General features: G+C 45.3%; 4 protein-coding genes across 5 annotated transcripts; 2 read left to right on the forward strand and 2 right to left on the reverse strand.

Moving 5' to 3' along the window:
• Window positions 1–1,363: 1,363 nt before the first annotated feature.
• Window positions 1,364–4,529, reverse strand: LOC101757922 (G-type lectin S-receptor-like serine/threonine-protein kinase At2g19130). 2 transcript variants are annotated; one of them, XM_004960429.4, is made up of 3 exons: window positions 4,161–4,529; window positions 1,841–2,882; window positions 1,364–1,763 (listed from the first exon to the last, which is right to left on the reverse strand). In XM_004960429.4, exons 1-3 carry the CDS (start codon window positions 4,354–4,356, stop codon window positions 1,475–1,477), a joined length of 1,527 nt encoding a protein of 508 aa, XP_004960486.2. In that variant the 5' UTR covers window positions 4,357–4,529; the 3' UTR covers window positions 1,364–1,474. The 2 variants fall into 2 exon arrangements, with proteins under 2 accessions (XP_004960486.2, XP_022681095.1); XM_022825360.1 differs by having other exon boundaries at window positions 1,367–1,763; window positions 1,841–4,528.
• Window positions 4,530–5,604: 1,075 nt separating this feature from the next.
• On the reverse strand, window positions 5,605–9,998 carry LOC101757525. The gene is made up of 6 exons (XM_004960427.3): window positions 9,475–9,998; window positions 9,283–9,371; window positions 8,886–8,978; window positions 6,991–8,775; window positions 6,411–6,597; window positions 5,605–6,322 (listed from the first exon to the last, which is right to left on the reverse strand). The coding sequence occupies exons 1-6, from the start codon at window positions 9,764–9,766 to the stop codon at window positions 5,709–5,711; spliced, it is 3,060 nt and encodes a 1,019-aa protein (XP_004960484.2). The 5' UTR covers window positions 9,767–9,998; the 3' UTR covers window positions 5,605–5,708.
• A 4,525-nt stretch (window positions 9,999–14,523) lies between these two features.
• On the forward strand, window positions 14,524–18,044 carry LOC101759688 (glutathione S-transferase DHAR2). The gene is made up of 6 exons (XM_004960432.2): window positions 14,524–14,736; window positions 14,869–14,959; window positions 15,907–16,053; window positions 17,039–17,156; window positions 17,416–17,556; window positions 17,649–18,044. Exons 1-6 carry the CDS (start codon window positions 14,679–14,681, stop codon window positions 17,733–17,735), a joined length of 642 nt encoding a protein of 213 aa, XP_004960489.1. The 5' UTR covers window positions 14,524–14,678; the 3' UTR covers window positions 17,736–18,044.
• A 1,038-nt stretch (window positions 18,045–19,082) lies between these two features.
• On the forward strand, window positions 19,083–21,724 carry LOC101759027 (glutelin type-D 1). The gene is made up of 3 exons (XM_004960431.3): window positions 19,083–19,402; window positions 20,447–21,176; window positions 21,295–21,724. Exons 1-3 carry the CDS (start codon window positions 19,207–19,209, stop codon window positions 21,443–21,445), a joined length of 1,077 nt encoding a protein of 358 aa, XP_004960488.1. The 5' UTR covers window positions 19,083–19,206; the 3' UTR covers window positions 21,446–21,724.
• The last annotated feature ends 765 nt before the right edge of the window (window positions 21,725–22,489 follow it).

Here is a 22,489-nt window from a genome sequence, read left to right on the forward strand (position 1 = left end):
GCAGCACGCAAGCGCATATCTTCCGAGATTTCTTTTTTTTTTTTGTAGCGCCTGGGATGGTGACCTATTTTATCCCGGTTGGTGTTACCAACCGGGACAAAAGAGGATCTTTTCACCCTACCAACCGGAACTACAGGCCAATTCTCTACTAGTGTAATTAGCCTCCGAACATTCGATCTAAACAACACCCCGTAGAAAGAACGTGGTTGATTCAGCTTGCTGATCAGGACAGCACTACCGAAAACCACGTGTTCTACTCGGTAGTGGAAGTGCAACCATGGGCACCCACGCGCTCTCTTTATTCTATACAATGGCTATATTTTCCGGAGAAACCACGGGCTAGTCTCCGGGTTGCAGCCTCTGGTCAGCTTTGGTCGTAGTAGTATTCTAGTGCAGGATACGATCGAGAGAAGAGCATCAATGCATCATAACCAAGACTTCCAATAACGAGCTAGCGGTTGCTGCCGTCCGGATCGCTCGATGCACGGTGCACAGTAGCGGGGGCAGGAATGCAGGATTCGACTGAGCCCGGGGTCCACGGCTCAAACCACACATGACACACCAGGAGCACAATGAGCACAAACACACAATTCATCGAGAAATTCTACAGGATGCAGTTCAGATGGTTTCAGATTGCAGTCAATGCAAATGATTCATGATCCGCTAATTCCAGCGATTTCATCTTTGGATCGGCCTACTTAATTCTCAAGTTAAACAGTGGATGGTTACCTGAGTCTTTGGCCAAAGAACCCTGCATGGCTGCAATGCCATGGGAGTGGCCGCAGGCCCGCTGTCTGAACGCTAGCCCCGATGCTCCCTTCTCACTGCACACCGGACCGGACCGCGGGCAACGGAGAGCGCGGAGTGCTCGGCGGACGGCGGCGCGGCCGCACGGGCACTGGTCCTCCGCGCGCGGAGTCAGGAAGGGCAGCACCTAGCGGAGGCAGGAGGGCTAATGCAGAACGCCGGCAGCAGGCAGGAACTGTCGAGCTGAGCGGCGGAGCCGAGGTCCGACTGTCCGAGCAGAGCAGGCCGGACCGCCGGAGAGCGGCGCACTGAGCAGCGCGGCGGCGCCTTTGTGGAAAGGGTTCGCGTGGTGTCGTGGCCCGTGGACCTGAAGTGGTCACATGGTAGGCTACTGGGCTTGGGCCGAAAAATGGGGAGGTGCGTGGGTAGTTTGAGCCAGAAGAGCCGGGGCTATGGCCCATTTTTCCTAGGCCCATCTCTGCTCTGCCTCTGTGTGTACTCCGGGGATGGGTGTCCTTTGTTTTAACCCTAATAAAAAAACATTTCCCAAAAAAATACAGGGGTCAATTGACCTTTTTTATTTTGGAAAGATCAGAATGCCTGAAAATGAACTGCAGGTGGGAGAGAGGAGTGTCTATGAGTAGTTGTTGATGGATCTGCAGGTGTGTAGTGTTGTGTGCTTCTCTGCTGTTGGGGGAAGGAATAAGGGATTAAGGGGATTGCAAGTTTATAGAAAAAGGTTGAGCAGAGTTCGCACAAACTGGTTCTTGTCGTCTAACTCGAGCTGCTGATTTTTTTCAAGCAGAAGTCGCCATTGGCTACAGTGTAGCCGAGCCCTGGTAATCAAAGGATCGTCAATAAGAACAGACCAAATAAACAATAGTCCGCTGAGGCGCTGTACAAAGTGCAAACAATAATGCAGAGACAAACAAAGCCACGAAATTTGCTTGGAGGTCTCCAACTCCCATCCCAGACCCATGACTGACAGCTGAAGGAAGGCTGAACGAACTGAACATCTGAAAATAAAGAATGATGTTGTCTACTTTGACATCTGAAAATAAAAATCAACTAGAAAGAATTTATGAACTATTACATTGAAGTCACATCAGAGCGTTCTGTAATAGCTGCAAGTAGTCTTGGCATTGGGGGCATATCAACCTCCTGGAGACCCTCAAGAACCCGGACAACTTCAACCATTGTCGGACGATGAACCTCGTTATCTTGAATGCACCAACATGCAACCTTGCATACCCTTTCAGCCTCTGCTAAATCAAAGTCACCTCGTAACTGTGGGTCCACCAAACTCTGCACATCTCCCTCATGGAGCTTGCTGCTGGCTTGCACTGGGAAATAAACAGCCTGATAACTGTTGCTGGTGTATGCTTCGGATGAGTTCCTTCTTCCTGATATGATTTCCAACAGTACCATACCAAAGCTGTAGACATCAACTTTTGGTGTAATAGCAACTCCGCTGAGCCACTCTGGGGCAAGATACCCTGCGGTGCCTCTAAATGTAGTCAGAACTCGGCTAAAATCCCTTCCTACAATTGCTGCCATCCCAAAGTCTGTAATCTTAGGAAGAAATGATGCATCTAAAAGTATATTTTCTGGCTTAATATCACAATGTATGATGCATTCTCGGCAACTATGATGCAAGTAGGACAGTCCCCTAGCAACTCCTATGGCTATTTGATACCTGGTGCTCCAGCTAAGGATAGTAGAAGCATTGCTCTGAAATAGATGGGCATTAAGAGAACCATTTGACATGTGCTCATACACGAGTAGCCTCTTATCACCTTCACAGCAGAATCCAATAAGTTTGACTAGGTTGATGTGTTGGATCAATCCAATTGAGCTTACCTCGGCCCTGAATTGCTTTTCTCCTTGACGGGCACCATCAAGCCTTTTCACAGCTATAGAAGTCCGGTCACTTAACACTCCCTTAAATACAGAACCAAAACCACCTCCTCCCAGCCTTTGTGAGAAGTGTTTAGTAGCATGGCCTAAATCAGTATATCTGAAGGCTGTAATTCCACCACCACTACCTTGACTTCCAAGTAATGGCACACCACACCACTTGATTTTTTTGCTCCAAAACATTAGCATGAAAATTAGTAATCCGCAACTAGCAATGCCTGCAGCAATAACAATTCTTGATCTTACTTTGTTGTTTTCCCCCAAACTTTGCATACCTCTGGTAGCAAGGCGAAGGTAAAGATCATTATCAGAAAAATTTTCAATGCCATCAGTTTGACTTAGACTGAACAATTCATCATACCAGATAGAGCATCTGCCACTGCTATAGGAATAAGCAGTGCAAGAGCAATTATTAAGACAAGCTTCTTCACATTCACTCTGAGTTGTAACATCTTCTATGTTATGGGGGTAAGAGGGTAATGTAACATGAGCTATGTAGTGGAACATGTCTGTTGAACTTGTCGTGTTTTTGTAACCTGTTGTGCAGTCTAAGTGAGTATTTCTGACGCATCCTGCAGTTGGATCATCGACTTCCCAATCCTGAGGTGACTTTGGAGAGAAGCCCTCCATACAGCCACAAAATGGATGCGAATTGGCGTTGCAGACTGTGAAAGGTCCACAAGCAGCCAATAGATTGCACTGATCAGCAGGTTGGGCATATATGGTTTGCCAAGATTGTTCGGCTTGCGACCAAATATTCAGTTTAATCTGACCAAAGATGTCTATTGAGACGAATGTGGAAGATGATTCATCTGATGAGGTGTACGTGAAGCACTCCTCTTCATTGTTGTTGACATATGCGGGTTTAAGCGAACCTTTATTGGTACGTGGATCTGAGCCTAGCAGCCCGTTGAGTACTAATAAAAGTGTGTATGCAAATTTGCTGGATGACCAAGACCAATACACTACAAAAGGGGGCTTACGACGCTTATGGGACAACATCCCATTGGAGTCTAGTTCAAGGATGTAAGAGCCAAGACCTGGATCAATGAGACTCTTCTTTGATATGAAACGCCGGTTCAAACCGGTGACCTTGTTCCGGCCTAACTTGGCACCAGGAAGCGCGACATCTGTTGGGTAGTCAAAGCTCTGCCACAATGAGGTTCCATTCGATGAGCTTTCTGCTATGAGGACAAGGTTTCCATTGTTCATGAGAACAGCGGCAGTAGTAGTGTTTATGCTAGTTCTTGTTGGCTTATTGACGAAGTGAGTTGTGGACCAAATTATGGACTCTGTGCTGGCATTCTGTAAGGTGGCAATGATAAGATTGCCATCTCTTGAGATTTTGAGCTTTGTTAACTTGATGTCAGGGTCATTGATGGGCTTCTCCCTATTAGCAACCCACACGGTGGTGAAAACTGGGATCTCATTGAACCATATGCCAAGGTACCAGCCAAGGGAGGGCAAGGTGGTGGTGTTGCTGTTGGTGGACTTACTGATGACGGCTGTTGGTGGTGGCTGGAACTGAAAGAAGCCGAGCGCGAACTTGCCATTTCTTGAGATGAGCTTGTCGCCGGAGGCAAGCACCTGGCCTGCCATGAGAGTGTCATCATTTGCCGGTGCGGCAGAACACGGAGGAGTGTGCATGGAAGACAAGAGGAAGCCAAAGAGTAGTATGTAGAGGAGAGCCATCAGGCATGGAGACGGGAATCAACTGGAGATGGAGCAGAGGAGTATCTATGATTGGCTGATGGTGCACATATGTGTGCTGCTGGGAGAAGGAAGAGGAGGCTCTCGTCTATATATAATACGGAGTATATAGGAAAAGGTCGCAGAACACCCATGGTATGAACTCCATCGACGCAACCAGGATTGCATGCATGTCCAGCAGACGGACGGGGAAGACTTCAGAACTTGCCATGCCATTACCACCCCAGCTAACTGTCCTTGCAGGGCCCAAGCAATGCCTGGCACCAGCTGGCACCAGGACTTGCGACGAAGACAAAGACTAACGACGTTTACCTTGCTCCAGTCATGGTCAAGTCAACCACAAGGCGAGGCTGAACGATTGCCCTCATCATCATCTATCAGAGCAATGACAAGTTGTATACGGCCCGGTTTGGAAGACTGGACTAAAGTTTGGTCCATATCGCATCAAATATTTAGATACTAATTATGCGTATTAAATATAGGTTACTTGCAAAACCAATTGTATAAATGAAAGCTAATTCGCGAGACGAATCTATTAAGCCTAAGCCTAATTAGTTCATGATTTGACCATGTGATGCTACAGTAAATATGTGCTAATCATGGATTAATTAGGTTTAATAGATTCGTCTCGCGAATTAGCCACGGTTTATGCAATTAGTTTTATAATTAGTTTGCATTTAGTCCTACTACTTGGTATCCAAACATTTGATGTGACCCGTACAAAAAATTACTCCATAGATCTAAATACCCTAGGACAGAATTGGCCAAAGGAACAATTGAAACAACATCCTCCTAAAGTGACGAAGAACGCACAAAGGGAACGACAATGCAGCAACAAGCAAATCTGCAAAGATTGATGAAAGGATCCTCCTCGCAGAGAACAAAATCCTGAAGCCACCTGACATCTGCACAAGAGAAGGAAAGTGGGAATCAGATGCTCCCTGAAGCTCTCAGAGTCTCAGCTGGATAGTAAAACTGAAAACCTGGAACCACACACAACCTGTACAGATATCCAGCAAGCAATTGGATATTACAGTAGTCCAGCCAGGTCTCCTGAACCTGGCTTAAAAACCATGGTTTATTCACAAAACTGGCATAAGCTGCACCAGATGCAAAGGAAACAATGCAACTACATGAGATACATTTTAGCCCAGCCCAGAGATGCATTGCTCCCACAGTTCGAAATATTTTTACAAGGCTCCATATTCAAGGCAATCAAATGGTGCCCCCCCCCCCCCCCCCCCCTACATAGTAAACCATCTCGCAAACTAGTGGTTTGCAGCAGGTTACGCTATTCATTAGGTCAGCAACTCTAACCACTACTACCCTAAACTTCAGTTGCTAACAAGGTAGTTCTCCTGTGACAAGAATTCGATGATAGAACCTTTTATAAGATCATCATGGATCATCCTGGCAATCTTCATTCCAATCACTTCTAGCTCAGAACGATGGTCCAGTGGCAAAGGCTGAACATCCTCCAGTGCAAACTGCTCATAGTTACTTTGCTTCTGCACCAATTGCCAGACACTTTCAGCTAACTGTTCGCGATTAATTTCAGGCCAGCATTTCATCATAATCTTTGAATGCAAACTGTTGTCAGGAGTAGTCATGTCAGCCAAGATAGAGTTCACAAGATCAAACAGAAGTTTCCTGTCTGATTGTGACCACAGGAGCAGCTTGCAATACTTGTTTTCAAGCAATAGAAACACATCTGAGTCCACCTGCCAACCTTCCAGGTAATCTGGTAAGTCACACACACTTGCAAGCATGTCCTGGACATAACATAAATCCCTGTCCTCCTCATTCTTGAATATAGGTAGCTCTTCAGTTGCTTGGTACGTTGCGATGTTTATATTGTTGCACTCACCAGTTGACAGCGTATCAGAATAGTCTCCACAGATGTCATCTTGGCCTTCCATCTTCAGCATCTTCAGTTGTGCTCTGAGTTCTGCATTTTTCAGAAGAGGCAGGGATAATATTCAGTATATTAAACCATATGAAGTGAAGAAAAATTGAATTGGTTTTGATGTACTAACCTTGAATACCAAGGTTGATGCTTTTAAATATTCCAGAATAAGAAGTCTCTTCACCAGAACTACGTGGCGATGAAGCACTTGGACTTGAGCATTCACAACTCCCTCCACTTGCAATACTCGCTGATGATTGTGTTGCTCGAGTGTCAACTTGAGCAATGTCAATCTCCACTGATGGGCTTCTTCCCTCCTAGAACCAGATGTTAAATCAGAATGCAATTATTCAGTTTGGAGCTAAATTTTCATATCAGGACAAAAATTACTTGAGATGGTTGCGGAATCATAAATTGTGCAGACAAAATAAATAACCAGTAGAATTTTATCTGGACCAGAAAGTTAAGTTGACTGTCCACCCCTTAACCCACCCAACTCAAGTCTTGCACATTTCTTCCTCCAGAAATGAGGCAATGACTCTTAATGTCAACACCAAAAGGCAACTCTAGTTCCTTAAAATATTTTTTGTGTTGTTGATAGGATTACAGTCTACCACATAGCCAACCAATTGTTTATGCATATTGACTAACTAACATTGACAAGTGAAAATGTTAAACTGCTTAACAATAATAATACTGTTGCAACATACCTCCAATGCTATGATATCCTGATTCTGAATCGATAGAACTTCTTTTGTCTCTGAAAACGATGTTGCTAGTGTCTGATATGCCCACCCCATATGACCTTCCAAATTTTTCTTATCATGTTGAACAACAGAATCAGATTTTTGCTGATCCTCAGTTCTGATATCATCATCAGGGTATTTTTCAGTATATATATTGCTTGCCTGAGACAGATCAGAAATGCAGATGCTATGCCTTGCTTTTTCTAAAGTTACATGAATCTCTTTCTCAGGTAGCATATTTTCCTTCCCTTGATGAACAATTGCCCTTCCATTTCTCTGTTTTGCATTTCTGATTGGTGATCTCTTCCTGACAGGTGCATTTTCAGATTCATCAGTGGGTGTATTCAATATATCTTTCAGAATAGGCAACCTACAGGTTGGTGCGGACTGCCTCCTGCTTGATAATTTTGTAGAGGTGGTCAATGAGGCTGGAAGAGACTTGGACCTGGGAAAATTCCTTGACATACCACCCCTTGAATCATCTTCACAGTAAATCCATGTCTTCCATCCATCTTTACTGCTAATACCAAGAGGGCTGGCTGGTACCTCTCTCAAATTAGAGCGACTAAAGTTTGGATCTGATGATCCTTTGTGGGAGGTTTCTTTTGGTGCATCTCCATCAGATAGTCCGAGCATTTCACCTAGTGTTGTTATTCCTTTAGGAATTGAATTTTCTGAACCAGATTGGCAGGCCATTTGCCATCGTTCAGAGAGGTGCTTTCTGGCCTTCCTACTCACTGATGGTCCAGCAGAATGCAGACTTGAATAAATGGGCATGACCTCATCATGAGAGGTAGAAGCAACTTTTGTCTTCTCAGTGTACGCAGCAAGGCTATATTCCTCCTTGGACTGTCTCCTCATGCTGCCACTTTTAGTTGTTTGTTTCCTAACCTTCTGTGTTGCTATACCCTCTTCTTCCAGAACTTCATTCTTTTGTGGGACAGAATATTGTTTACTATGGCGCGGGGGATTTGAATGCTGTCTACCCCTCCTCTGCTTATAGTTTGATGTTTCTTGGCTTGACACAACAGGTGTGAAACTTTTCCTTTGAAGGTTTGGCTTCAGAACTACGATTTGAGAGCGATGGCTTGAACCTTTAATCTTGCCCCCATTTGGTGCCAACGACTCCACTGACGCAACTGAAGTTTCCACAGACAATTCTGTAGCAGCAGTATTACTTGTACTAGGAGAACACTGCAACCCACTGTGACTAAGGATATGTCCTGAGAATCCTGACACTGCAGTTCTATTCTCCTCAAGGATTTCAAGAAAGACATCCTTTTTTGAGTGGAGTATATCAAGTGCTTCACTGAACTCCTTAGAATTCCTATGCCCTTCATCAGTGGCAAGGCGCTTGGCATCCAAGAACTTTTGCCTCACAAATTCCAGATCAGCCTCCAAGTTTCTCAGATACTGCTCCTCATTTCGAGGCTCCAACACCTTATGCATCGCCATGTTCTCCATCTCTGTCACCTCAAAAACATCCTTCACTGCTGGCAGCTCATCAGAACTGACGTTGCATGGCTGATCTCCAGATGAAGCATGGGCCACTTCTTGAACAACTCCAAACAAGTGTCGTTGCAGATTAGCCTGGGTGTCACTCTGACACCGGTCAAGAACTTTTTTGGGGCGAGGCACGGTGTCGAGGCCCATCAGCCTAGCAACGATGCCAGGCGAGCAATGGGTGAACTCCACCTGCTTCGGTGCCTCTTTCTTCGCAGGAACAGTATTTGACTTGTTAGAGAAGCCCTGGAAAAAAAACAGAGAAGAGATCAGGTGGTAGTTCACTAAGCACTTAAGCAGACATCTTTTAATGTATGTAGAAATACATTTGTGGACAACAGTACTGCATTGTGTACCTCTCTTATGTTGTCTTCGTCTCTTGGCGCATCCATAGGCGGCAACATTGCCTTCTTTGCCCTTTTAAATCCTCGCTTGAATTCAAAAGTGAACTGGTGCAATCATGCAAAAGTTGAAATTACTAGGAATCAAGGTACACAATCGTGCCAAAATAATGACTGGCAAGAGAATTGAATCTTGGGTTAAAATATAAAAATCTAATCCAAGCATAATTAATTAATTAATTTTTTGAAACCACGAAGCATGATTAAATAGGTGCATGCGTTTGGAACTTGGAAGGGGCACAATTAAACGTGCAGTAGTACAACAAGAACAGTAGTACGACAAGAGCAGCAGCTGTAATAATCAAAAACCTTGGTGAAAAGTAAAAAAGAAGAGACGGGGAATGCTACTTACCGATGTTTCTTCCATGGAAGACACCACCGGAGCCTCCAACACCAACGGTTCCTTCGATTCGGGGGCGGCGGCGGCAGCAGCCCCGCTTGCTGCGCAACCACAGCGCGGGAAAAAAAAACAAAACCTTTGGTTAGAAATGGAAAATGCGGAAACGGAGGAAGCTCGCTCTGTGCTTGGAACGAAATCACTCACCTCGACGCGACGGGGCGGGCGGGGACGGCGGCCGCTGGCGGGAGTGGGGGCGTCGGGGCTTCGCCGAGGTTCGCGACCCGCCGCCGCGCAGCATCGCTTCCACCTCCGCCTCGGCCTCCGCTTCCACTCCTCTCTCCTCCTCCAGGCTTTGGAGACCTTTCCTCTCTCCTGACGAATTCAGATTTTGAACTGTGGGGCAACTGTGGGGCACTGGGCCCCACAGGGAAGTGCGGTGCCTGCAGGGGGCTATGGGCCTGCGAGGACCACGTCCACCTGCCTGCATCTGGGCCATAGCGTGATACGGGGCATGGTGTCAGTGACGGTGGGAGGGCGGCGAGCGCGCGTGAGGGTGCGTGGGGCACGGGCGCGTGGGTGCTCGAGTTCGAAAAGGTGTGGTGGGGCACGAGGCGCGAAAGCCCAGGAAGGAGAGGGCTCTCCCCTTCTCTCTCCCCCTCACGAACTCGCCGTGAGGAGAAGAGCATCCGAGGAAGGAGAAGGCCACCCCCACTCTGAGGCCACGGATTTTCTGCGGTGCTGTTCGTGGAAAGAGGTTGCCGTGTATCGGTGTATTTATAGGCGTATGGGAGGCACACTCGTGTACAAAATACAATGAGCGAATCTGATATGATCTTGTCATTGATTAGGGATATATATACATTTCACTCTTTCAACAACATCTTTTATCTCCCTATTTTAGAAATGCATCATTCTATCTCCTACAACTAATATTGTTTATCTACTAGCACACCATGGACTTACATGGGTTATGAATTGAAACTTGGATACTATTTTAGAATTCAAAATCAAAAACTCCAAGCCCCAACAAAAGATTTGCTAGATACAAATATTAGTAATGAAAGAGATAGAAAGTTAGATATAGAATACCATTAATTCAAAGAGATAGAAAGTTAGATATGCATGCAGTGCATTGATTGACGGAGGTATAGAAAGTTAGATATCCATACCGCACCATTGACTGAAAAGATATAAACTTAGATATGCATTGTGGTAGAAAGATATCTATCCTGTTGATTGAAAAGATATGCATGTCATTGAAAGAGATAGAATATGCAATTTTCCTAAAAGAAAATAATTGAAAGATATTGCAAATTAATGAAGTCAATTAATTGATAGGACCCAATTTGAATTTTCAAACCGGTAACACATCTCGGACTAACTAGCACTCACCAATGCATGAATCTTAAATGTAAACTCAAAATCAACAGTTTTAACGCACATGAATTTGATCTTGAATCATGAACTTTGAACTTGCAACTCCAAGCTTTAGATTTTTTTAACCATGAACTTAAAACCTCATCAACGCTGAATTTCAAGTGTTAAACCTTGGGATATAAAACTTTTTGAACTCGAATCAACTTCAGATCTAATTATTTACCAAAATAGGTGATAGCCCCAAGAAGCATCAACAGACCCTTCACCTCTTTTGCATCCTTGTATCCAGAATCCTGATACGAGACTTTAGACCACCGAAAAACTTTTGACTTAAGGGATACAAGAATTGAGATCTCAACTCAAAATAAAAAGATGTAAAAATATGATCGCAAACAAAAGATGATAGATGATCTAAGTATTCACGTGTTGCCTTGAGGTTTTGGGAGAAGGAACTAGCAGAAATTAAGTTGTAAAGCATAGCCTCAACAAATTAAAAGGCCCTCGCCGGAGGTAGACCAAAAAAAAGATATGGGTGGGAAGGCAACAGAGCGTACTTGGTTTGCCGAGGTGGGGAAAATGGACTGAAAGAATGTTGGAGAGGTAAGGGAAAAGAACGAGTGGTGCGCTTTAAAGGAAAAAGAACAAGTATTTTCCCACATACTTGTCACCAAGGCGAAAAAAATTCACTTTTGCAAAATTAGTCCCAGATCTACTCCAATTCTTTTGTTTGGCATTTAGGGAATTCTAAAAATAATATATATGAAATAATACTAAGATATAATCTACGGAAACAAGGTAAAAAGGATATTCTCATGTATTATCTAGCCAAAATCCATTAGGCCCCGTTTGGGTCCAAGGAATTGGAATCTATTTATGGAGTAGGCTAATTTATGTTGGAATGTGGCATTCCACAACTTTCCAAAGTTTAGATATAAGCCTATCTTAAATTCATGGGGTGGGAGATGGAAATTGATTCTATAGATTATGGTTATTAGATGGAATTCAATTCTTATAGCACGCTCTTAGACTCGCTTCTCTATAGTAGAAGTGCAGCATACAAGTATCTCTCCCATATCACCAACTATAATATACAACTATATTCCACATACAATTATATTAGCTTAATTAATTTGTGTCTAAATTATGATTATTAGGATGGAATTCAATTCCATCGAAACAAACGGGGCCTTAGCCTAATCTCCCATTCTCCTTTGGATGTCTCATATGCAACCTCGATTCCTTGGTAGCCTAAAGGCAATCTAAGACCGCCCGTTAACCTAAAATTATCCAATAAAAATATGGCAGTACCAGTGGCCTCCATGCCTAAATTCATATGTATCACTAATAATATGTTCTCTTGTCATCATCAACAGATATTTGGTAAAGAACAAATTATGCCGTTTGTCACTCCATAAAATGCATGACTGTTTTTTCATGCACGACTCCTACATATTTCACTAGATTATAAATTGTTGTGCGACTTCCGTATAGGCTCTATTAGTGCTAGACATATGTGTACTATTCTACTAGTTAGTTCTATAGCATGTTGTGTGTTGCCTAATCTGTCCAAATAGTAGAAAAAATAGGTTGCCCTTGGATAATAATTGAAGGGGTTCATCGTTGTAAGCATTGACCCAAAATAAGCATGAAACATTCGCTAGTTAAATTTAATAAATGGAAAATAGGAAAATTCTTCAATTTGACTTGAGAGATCGATATTTATAGGAATAGGTCAGATTTACCTCCAAATTAAAAACAATCAGGAACCTTATACCCCTCATCTAATGTCCAATTTACCTTCTTCACTCATTTATGGAAGCATCACATTTTACCTTCATTGCTCCATTCTTACAACCTTTTGTTTCAATGAGTCACTATACGGTAAATGGAGACGCAAACACCAGAGCCAAGGCCAAGGAAGGTACAGGCCTGTATTGCGGGAGCCAGGCGCGGACAGAACGGCCTGCTTAGCCAAGCCTGGCTCCGCTAGTACGCGGGCTTCGCTCATTTTCGTGGAGGCTAGGGGTGTTTACGAGCTACTAAACTTTACGAGGGTCACATCGGATGTTCGGATGCTAATTAGGAGGATTAAACATGAGCTAATTATAAAAATAACTGCAGAATCCCTATACTAATTCGCAAGACGAATCTATTAAGCCTAATTAATCCATCATTAGCAAATGGTTACTGTAGCACCACATTGTCAAATCATGGACTAATTAGGCTTAATAGATTCGTCTCGCGAATTAGACTCCATTTGTGCAATTAGTTTTGTAATTAGACTATATTTTATACTCCTAATTAGTACAAACATCCGATGTGACAGATACTAAAATTTAGAAGTGTGTTCCAAACACCCCTTACAAAGAAAGGGCCTATACTGGCAACCAAAAATATAGGATGGGTGGCTTCCAGAGATGCTATGTGGCTTCCAGAAGTCCATTTACTATGCGGCACCCGGTGTTGAAGATTTGTTCATAAACTCTTATTTGTTGGATGCAACTAATTTTCCTCCAACCCTAACTCACCCACCCACTTGAGTTCCGCCACCGTTTGCACGTCCCACACCCGCCGCCGCAGCCCTCACACGCCGTAGCTGCCGTTGCTGCTCACCCACGCTGCTCCCATCGCGCCCGTCATCGCTTCCCTTGCTCGCCGCAACCGCGGCGGCCACTGCCATCGTGTCTGCCGCTGCCACCATTGCTCTCCCCATTCGCCGCCCTTGCCGTGTCTGCCTCTACGGCCCATTGGTACAGCGTATGCCACCAACTTCAGAAAAGAAAGGGGAAAGTAATTTTAAAATGTTGTTCTTTGTGTTGCAAAATGTTAAACATGTTCTCTACATATGTTAAAATAAATTATGAAAAATATTGAAGGTAGTAATTTTGTACAAAATGTTGATGCCTGTTTAGAAATGTTGAACCTGTTATTTTTATATATTGATATAATTTTTATAAAATGTTGAATCTGTAATGTCGAAATATCGATTTAAAGTTTTAATTTAAATATAATAAATTTTAAAATCATAAACTTAACTAGCTTCCACAGCCGATGACACTGATTGATATTAGGACAAAAGCACCGACAGCACAACACTGAATCATTTGTCTCCTTCAGATCGGATACGACATGCTAAACTTTAACAGAGTCACATCGGATGTTTGGATGCTAATTAGGAGAACTAAACATGAGCTAATTACAAAACTAATTGCACAGATGGAGTCTAATTCGCGAGATAAATCTACTAAGACTAATTAACCCATCATTAGCAAATGATTACTATAGCACCAAATTGTCAAATCATGGACTAATTAGGCTTAATAGATTCGTTTTGCGAATTAGACTCCATATATGCAATTAGTTTTGTAATTAGACTATATTTAATACTCCTAATTAATATCTAAATATCTGATGTGACATGTACTCAAGTTTAGCGGGTAGAGAGACAAGAAGATCATGTCACAGTCTCACAGGGGATGTCACACGCGGCCGTAAGCACAACCACGGGCCTGTAACAGTTAACTTTTTCCCAACTTTAGCACTATGCAAAAAGAAGATTCCTCATCATATCAAACTTACGGTACATACATGGAGTACTAAATATAGATGAAATCAAAAACTAATTGCACACTTTTGTTGTACTTTGCGAGACGAATCTTTTGAGCCTAATTAGTCAATGTTTGAACAATAATTCACAAATACAAACGAAATAGTACAGTTACGCATTTATGGCAAAATGCTTCCAATTTGGATCCGCTCACGCCACCCTCGCCACCTACCTCACCGCACGGCCCGATTCCCGAAGGCTCCAGAACCGGGTCCACGGCGGGACTGCTGGTGGCCCCACAAGTCAGCGACCCGCTGTGCCCATCCCGTCCTTGTTTGTCCCGCGTGATCTCTGCCCTCCTATCCTATAACTGCGCACTGAAACCTCTGCCGGTCTCATCATCATCAGTCATCAGTAGCAAAATCCTCGCCTCGATTCGACTAGACAGAGAGAAATCCGAAGCCGCTCGCCGTCCCCAATCGCCATGGCCGTGGAGGTGTGCGTGAAGGCCGCCGTCGGGGCCCCCGACTCCCTCGGCGACTGTGAGTGCTCCTGCTGTTCTATGTTTCTCATCTGATTCGCACCCTTGCGCTCCCCATTTCCGCGCCCGATTCGACCCAAAACCCTAGCGGTTTCTCTGATCCGTGTTTCGTTTGGTTGAGACTTGCTGGCAGGCCCGTTCTCCCAGAGGGTGCTGCTCACGCTGGAGGAGAAGAAGGTCACCTACGAGATGAAGCTCATCGACCTCAGCAACAAGCCCGAATGGTCAGTCTCATTTCCCTTTCCCGTTTATTTCCAAAATAAATTGTCCTACAGTGTCTGACGATTGATGGATACAGTGCTATGGGACTCAGGCAGTGTCTTGTTTCCTGCTCCAGTTGTTTTGGAGCAGAAATTTCTCTAGTGTCTTGACTCTTGACTACGTTTTCAGAGGTTCAGTGGGTAGACTGGTACTGGATTAAGAACAGTGCGCGACAGGGACAGCCTGTTTGCTGTAGAAATGCTCTTTGATTTAGTGGATTGTTAGTTGGATATGTTAGATTCTTCTTGGCCTTACTGAACTGTTGCCTGGATTGGAAGTGAAATCCTCACTGCTTTGTCTTGGATCGATTTAATCAATTGGATTGGCCAAGGACACGAGGAATATTTTTCTCCTCCTATGTTGGGATTACTTGCGCTTCTTATCTGGGAAAGCTTCTCTAGCTTTCAGGAACTAACTGTAGCCTACTAGAGTTGTCTTGAAATACTTGTGCATATTTCTTTTGGAACTTAAAAGCTTTCAAAGACATAAACCTGATGCCTCTGTTTGACAGTGCACGTTCTTGTACTTTGTCTAGTTTTTTTTGGCATCCATGTACTTTGTCTAGTTGAGTAGCCTTTCCCAGTTAATTGAGTTCTACAATACTTGGATCACATGCAGTTTATGGGGCATTAGAGAAGGCATGAGATTTGGTTTTTCACTGTAAAGCCATCAATTATCAAAATATTGAAATTACCAAAACGAGCTTCTCAATTTGTGCCGACACTTTTGGAATTATCAACTTTTTCATGTGAATTTATAATGACTTTCTAAATTTGAAGATTGAAGAGGATTTAATATTTTGCAGCTTCTAAATTTTTCAGTGGCCCAAGGGTATAATTTAGCCCCTCGTACTCTGGGATCTTGTCTGTCTGTTGTCTTCATATCTAACCTACTGTAATGGCTCTTCCAGGTTTCTGAAGATCAGCCCAGAGGGTAAGGTGCCTGTGTTTAATGGTGGTGATGGCAAATGGATTGCTGACTCTGATGTGATCACTCAAGTCATCGAGGAGAAATTCCCAACTCCATCTCTGGTCACCCCTCCAGAATATGCATCAGTGTAAGTTGTCTTGCTAATATCCCGTCTTTAAGGCAAATTCTCCATTAAGCTTTTCACATCTCCATCTTCCTATGGAAGTATTTATGACATGTTTTAACATGGTAGATTTTAACTGTTGCTTATGACATTTTAATGTAAAATTCCCTTGTTCCAAATGGGCCCTAAGTTTTACTGTTGCTAAGCTCTGAAGACCCTTATTCTGTGTTTAGTCCTGTAAGGGGTTTTTATTAAAAGGTTGAGGATTTGATAAAATCTGCATTCATTTCAGAGGGGTCTTTTGTTTAAATAGTTGGCAGTTCACAATGCATGCGCCTGATCACAATTCTAGTAGCATGTTGATTTAGGAACTTCTTGTAATTTTCATGGTCATTGGAGCCTAACATCCTACTAAAGAAAAGAAAGTAATGTATTTGTCAAGGATATTGAGGCCCTGTTTGGATCCACCAGCTAAACTTTAGCTGGCTAAATTTAGCTGCTATGGATCCAAATAGGACCCGGCTAAATTTTAGCTGGCTAAAGATTCCCTTAGCTAGTTGAACCCAGCTAAAGTGATAAAAGACCAAACTGCCCCTCCACCTTCCTCGGGAAAAGTATTTAAAGTGGGAGTGAGGGATAGGATAGACAAATACCTTTTCTACTACCATTTAGCTAGAGGATCCAAACACCCCTAGCTAAAGTTTAGCTAGATAAACTTTAGCTAGCTAAAAGAAAGCTCCTAAACTTTAGCTAGCTAAACTTTAGTTGGGTGGATCCAAACAGGGCCTGAATACTGTCCTGAGCTTATGTGAGAGAACTGAGAAGTAGCTGTGGTAGGATCTATCATGCTCTGATTTGATAGCTTTTGAAATACTAACAACTTGCAAGGTTACTATCTCCTTATCCTAGTTTCTTCTGAAGCATTGTTTTGGGTTCTTGTGTTGCTATACATTTTCAGTTGAGCTTTGGCAATTGTCTTAATATTTTGTATTTATGGTTGTGGTGACAGAGGATCAAAGATTTTCCCATCCTTTGTCAAGTTCCTGAAGAGCAAGGATGCCAGTGATGGTTCAGAGAAGGCACTTCTTGATGAGCTACAGGCACTAGATGAGCATCTGAAAGCTCATGTAAGTTGCAGAGTTGAACTCTTTAAGTGATTGATATGGCTGTACATCAAGGGAGTAGACATAACACATGCCTTCCATGGTCATTTCAGTCGTACCCACATCCCACTTTTCTCCGCACTTAACCTGTTGGGATATGACACATTGCAATCATTTTGGTTTGATCAAATGCCTTGTTGTGTCGGCCTTGATTAGTCTGACCATCTAATTTGATTGAACCGTACCTTTCCTGACGCCACTATCAACATTCTGATGTTTTCAGGGTCCCTACATCAACGGGGAGAATGTATCAGCTGCTGATCTTAGTCTGGGGCCAAAGCTCTTCCACCTCCAGATCGCACTGGAGCATTTCAAGGGCTGGAAGATCCCAGAGAACCTGACCAGCGTTCATGCCTACACCCAGGTACGCAAGTGCTCAATTGATTGCACTTCACTATCAGTTCGATAAAACCTGTCCAGAATCCAATAATCGAGATCGCGTTTGTCTTTGTGCAGGCTCTTTTCAGCCGCGAATCTTTTGTGAAGACTAAGCCAACCAAGGAGCACCTGATTGCAGGATGGGCACCCAAGGTGAACGCGTAAGCGCCCATCCCCCCTTGTGCTTTGGTGCTACCTGCTGGACACCATCTGTTTATCTGATCAGTCTCTGTCAGTGGTGTGGCTGGGCGTCTGTAGCTTGAACGCATGATTGAGTTGGAATAATGCAGCACCATCCTTCCGGTACTCTGTCTTGGTCGTTACAGGTGTTTGCCTTTTATATGGACCATCCCTTGCTGGTTTCGTTTGAGACCATGGGCATCTCTTGGTCTTATGCTATGAAAGGGGTTGCATCTACTGTAATGTGAACCTTGTTATCAAATAATGGAGCTGCTTCTATGCTTGTCTGTGATCTGTTGTATAGCTTGCATTGACTCTTATATATTCGTATGCTCTGCTATGCTTAAAGCCTGGAAGCAGCAGGTTATGTTCTCCAATGGCTAAGGGGCATATTTCTAATCTGGAAGCTTTTCTTTTAAGCGCATGTGCTGTTTTCAAATTGGTTGGTGCAAAGTAAGCCGCAATAATGTTAGTCGTGCGCACGATGAGTTGCCTCGTGCATCTTGCGGTATTGTGATGCCGATGTTTACAGATATTCTTCCCCTTTTTTTGGAAATAAAAAAAAAGTTATCATGGAGCTTGAGAACATATTCCAAACTGTCTAGTCAGCCGGGTTCCTCTTCCTCCAAATCATTCCTCATCAGAAACTCAGAATGGAGGAAAGCTTCCGAAGTAAGAGGATTCAGCTCATCTCTACTTGTAATCGAGCATAATTTTGAGATTTTGGATGGAATGGCTGTCTTGTGACGCAAGGCAGATTGTCTCCGGCGCCAGGATTCGGCACGACACGGCACAAAGCACACCGAGTTCGTGTGACGCTGCCGTCCCTCGCACCTCAGGATTCTGCACGCACAAAACGCCTGATCCGCGGAGATACGTACGTGCGCGTCCGAATTCTAACCCTCAAATCTTATCTGAAAAAGTCTGATCCAAAATTTAAACACCCTAGTAGTATACCAATACTTATCCACCTACTTTCCAAAATCAAGCCCGTGGGTCTTATCCATCTTATCGGCGATATACGGCAGTTCATCATCTCCCGTCTCGCAAGAAAGAAAAGACTCGGGTCGCTTAAACACTTGCCTCGCCCTATGGCAGGTGGGCCCCGAGCCAGATCACCGCGAGAGGAGCCCAACAAACCCACGCACAGATACGGTGGGCCACCCGGGTCAGCGACCCACGGGACGCCTCGTCGCGTCGCGCCCTCTTCCATCGCCGTAGGGGAAGGGGAAACTAAGGGACGCTCCCGTCTGTTTACCCCCATCCTAATCCTGATCCACCCCGTTAACCTCGGATTAGCGACAGTTAATCGCCATTATCCCTTCCTGCCCCGTCTGGCCGCTATAAATAACCACCCCTCCCCGTCGCCCTCCTCACACCAAAACCCCGATCACAACCTCTTCCCCTCGATCGCCCTTTTTTCCCGAACCTTCTCGAAGCGAAGCTCGTCGGCGCGATGGCGGTGGATCTGACCCCGAGGCAGCCCAAGAAGGCGTACGGCGGCGAGGGCGGCGCCTACTACGAGTGGAGCCCCGCTGACCTGCCCATGCTCGGCGTCGCCTCCATCGGCGCGGCAAAGCTCTCGCTCGCCGCTGGCGGCCTCTCGCTCCCCAGCTACTCCGACTCCGCCAAGGTCGCCTACGTCCTCCAAGGTACGCGCACCACAAGCCCCTCCTCCGCTTTGATCGGTCGCTCGTACTAGAGCAGAGCAGAGCGAATATGGTGGTTGCTGACGTTCGTGGTTGACTTATTCGAATTGGAATTTCGGGTAATCGGGCGTGTTGGGTTAGTAGTCGGTGTTGCCAAAATTTCATTACCAGATCGGGAGTGTGTGATGGAAAAGCAATACTGTTGCATTACTGCAAGAAAGTTTGCAATTATACGATGCGATCCCTTCCTAGTTTTTTTTTTCAGTTCTATAATTTGTCAGTTAGATTCGTGCGTCAGATCTCGATCTCTCCTATAGATTTTTAAAAAAATTGTATGTCATCTCGTTTGTTACTTGTTAGCACGGGGTTGGAGGTTCTAATTTTATTGCATGGATGTGGGATCCAGAGTAGTAACGTACTACGTTAGAGCTGAACAGAACTGATGCGATCCTGTTTATAACTTCTATTTGATGCGATCAGTTTGTTGCTGTTTTTACTTATCTACCAGATTAGATTCTTGCATCAGATCTCTACTTTGTTTATCAAAATCAATTTGTTCTCTGCGCTCTTCTGGCTAGTGGTTACTGGTTTGATTGTGAAGTCTTAGTTTAAGGGGTCGTGATCACGATGTTGCCATCACGAATCTGAGAACTAAAACTTGCACTCATGTGGAATTTCCCAATGACATCACTGGTTCGTCATGGTAATTTGTTGGACACTCATGTGGTTAAATTTCCCAATGTGACATCAGTAGTTCGTTATGGTAATTTGTTGTCTGCTGTCTGCTAGTACAAGCAATTAATGTTCCCTAGCTGTTCTCTGCTTTGAAAATTCTTCGTTGCAGTGGATGAAGTACTTAGGTTGTTCGACGCTCAAGAATTCTTATTTAGGCAGTTCATATCATCCCATACATAGTGTTTTGATCAAGGACTTAAATACTCTTTAATAGACGAAAATAAAAGGATTACCGAGTTCTGCATCATTTCCTAAAATAATGATCTCATTATTAACGTTCATGCTGTGGTTTTTGATTGATACTTCGTGCAGGCAAGGGTACCTGCGGCATTGTGCTGCCTGAGGCGACCAAGGAGAAGATCGTCGGCGTGAAGGAGGGTGACGCCCTGGCGCTCCCCTTCGGCGTGGTCACCTGGTGGCACAACGCCCCCGACGCCACCACTGAGCTCATCGTCCTCTTCCTCGGTGACACCTCCAAGGGCCACAAGGCCGGGCAATTCACTAACTTCCAGCTGACTGGCGCCAACGGCATCTTCACCGGCTTCTCCACCGAGTTCGTGGGCCGCGCCTGGGACCTCGCCCAGGACGACGCCGCGAAGCTCGTCTCCAGCCAGCCCGCCTCGGGTATCGTCAAGCTCGGCGCCGGCCAGAAGCTCCCCGCCCCCTCGGCGCAGGACCGCGAGGGCATGGCCCTCAACTGCTTGGAGGCGCCGCTGGACGTGGACATCAAGAACGGCGGCCGCGTGGTGGTGCTCAACACGCAGAACCTGCCGCTTGTGAAGGAGGTCGGGCTAGGCGCCGACCTTGTCCGCATCGACGCCCACTCCATGTGCTCGCCGGGGTTCTCGTGCGACTCGGCGTACCAGGTGACGTACATCGTCCGCGGCAGCGGGCGCGTGCAGGTCGTTGGCACCGACGGCAAGCGCGTCCTGGAGACCCAAGTCGAGGGCGGCTACCTCTTCATCGTGCCCCGCTTCTTCGTCGTCTCCAAGATCGCTGACGCCTCTGGCTTGGAGTGGTTCTCCATCATCACCACCCCCAAGTAAATTCTCTGCACCTGCATTTCGGTTTTGTGTACCTTCCTCTGCTCTGCGCATCACATTGCTTTAATGTCGTGTGAACTCATCAGTCAGCTAATGCAAAGAATCTTTGTGAAACAGCCCGATCTTCAGCCACCTGGCGGGGAAGACATCGGTGTGGAAGGCGATCTCGCCAGAGGTGCTGGAGGCTTCGTTCAACACGACGCCGAAGATGGAGAAGCTGTTCCGGTCCAAGAGGCTGGACTCGGAGATCTTCTTCGCCCCCAACTGAGGAGGACGCCAGCAAGCAGTGCCGCCCCGATCCACCAGCGGTCTCGGTGTCATCTCGTCGACGGTCGTCGTTTAGCTTAGCTCGATTAATAATAAGAGATAGTAGTGGTGGCTAAACGAGAGTCTGTCGGTGGCGGCTTGCTTCGTCGGTCAGTGTCAGTCAGCAGTCTTTGGCGTCGTCAGGAGGAGAGAGCTTTGAGCGCTCTGCGTCCGGTTGGTGAAACTTGCGAGATGAATACAGTCTCAGGCTTATTTTCTTGAGATGATGGTCGCATTGTCGTTGCTCTCTGTTTTGTCTCTGCTTGAAGTAATCTCGTCACAGGATGTTGTTCGCTTGTTCAGGATGGAAGCATAAAGCTGTGGGCTTACTCTTCTGGCCTTTAGCTTGATGCTTTCTTAACGGCATGACCATTTTGGTGGCCCAACGCAGCAAAAATTGATGAAGCCTGTTTGCCTCATTGGCGATTGCTTGTTGGCGGAAGTTTTTGATGGGCCAGCTGCAGTTCCCCTGCCCTGAACCACCGGCAAATGATAAGCTCCTGTCCATATTGTTTTATTGCTTGACTCGGCAGCGGATGAGCTAAATAAAGATTCTCATGTTCCGCATGACGCCACCCTTCACTGTTTTTAAACGAGGAATAATGCCGCTTCATGACGTTGCATTGGAGTAACAAAATCATTAGAGTACCACTAGATAGGTGCAGGCCAACTAACGTGCTAGACTTCAGCCTTCACTCCAAAGTAGAATGCACGAACTCTTGGTTTGTACTGCACGGCCGCCCAGCCAAAATGTAGCTATCGCAGCAGGTTCGTCACGAACTTGCCATCTTTTCGGCACGCACACCGATCCGATCCCAGAAGAAGTGCAGGCAGCGAAGCGAACCTACGGGTGCAGGCCGGCGGTCACGGGCTCTGGGGCTCTCTCCATCGCTGTGCAGCGACCGCGCACACACACCAACCAGACGCCAAAAACAGCTTGGCCTGCCATCCAAGATCCGTCTCTGGCAGCCGGGCCCCGCCTGGGCTGCTCATCATTGCTGCCGCC

Source organism: Setaria italica, chromosome III (assembly GCF_000263155.2).
Source record: "Setaria italica strain Yugu1 chromosome III, Setaria_italica_v2.0, whole genome shotgun sequence".
NCBI lineage: Eukaryota > Viridiplantae > Streptophyta > Magnoliopsida > Poales > Poaceae > Setaria > Setaria italica.

Bases quoted from the DNA above. Each gene is read 5' to 3' on its own strand.
- LOC101757922 (XM_022825360.1), bottom strand. From the start codon at position 4,356: ATGGCTCTCCTCTACATACTACTCTTTGGCTTCCTCTTGTCTTCCATG. The intron at 1,764-1,840 runs GTAATAGTTCAT...CTTTATTTTCAG, and splicing joins CGCTCTGATGTGACTTCAAT to ATGTTCAGTTCGTTCAGCCT.
- LOC101757525 (XM_004960427.3), bottom strand. From the start codon at position 9,766: ATGGCCCAGATGCAGGCAGGTGGACGTGGTCCTCGCAGGCCCATAGCC. The intron at 8,776-8,885 runs GTACACAATGCA...TTTTTTTTCCAG, and splicing joins ACGAAGACAACATAAGAGAG to GGCTTCTCTAACAAGTCAAA. The intron at 6,323-6,410 runs GTTAGTACATCA...TGAAAAATGCAG, and splicing joins CATCAACCTTGGTATTCAAG to AACTCAGAGCACAACTGAAG.
- LOC101759688 (XM_004960432.2), top strand. From the start codon at position 14,679: ATGGCCGTGGAGGTGTGCGTGAAGGCCGCCGTCGGGGCCCCCGACTCC. The intron at 14,960-15,906 runs GTCAGTCTCATT...TGGCTCTTCCAG, and splicing joins CTCAGCAACAAGCCCGAATG to GTTTCTGAAGATCAGCCCAG. The intron at 17,157-17,415 runs GTAAGTTGCAGA...TGATGTTTTCAG, and splicing joins ATGAGCATCTGAAAGCTCAT to GGTCCCTACATCAACGGGGA.
- LOC101759027 (XM_004960431.3), top strand. From the start codon at position 19,207: ATGGCGGTGGATCTGACCCCGAGGCAGCCCAAGAAGGCGTACGGCGGC. The intron at 19,403-20,446 runs GTACGCGCACCA...TACTTCGTGCAG, and splicing joins GGTCGCCTACGTCCTCCAAG to GCAAGGGTACCTGCGGCATT. The intron at 21,177-21,294 runs GTAAATTCTCTG...TTTGTGAAACAG, and splicing joins TCCATCATCACCACCCCCAA to CCCGATCTTCAGCCACCTGG.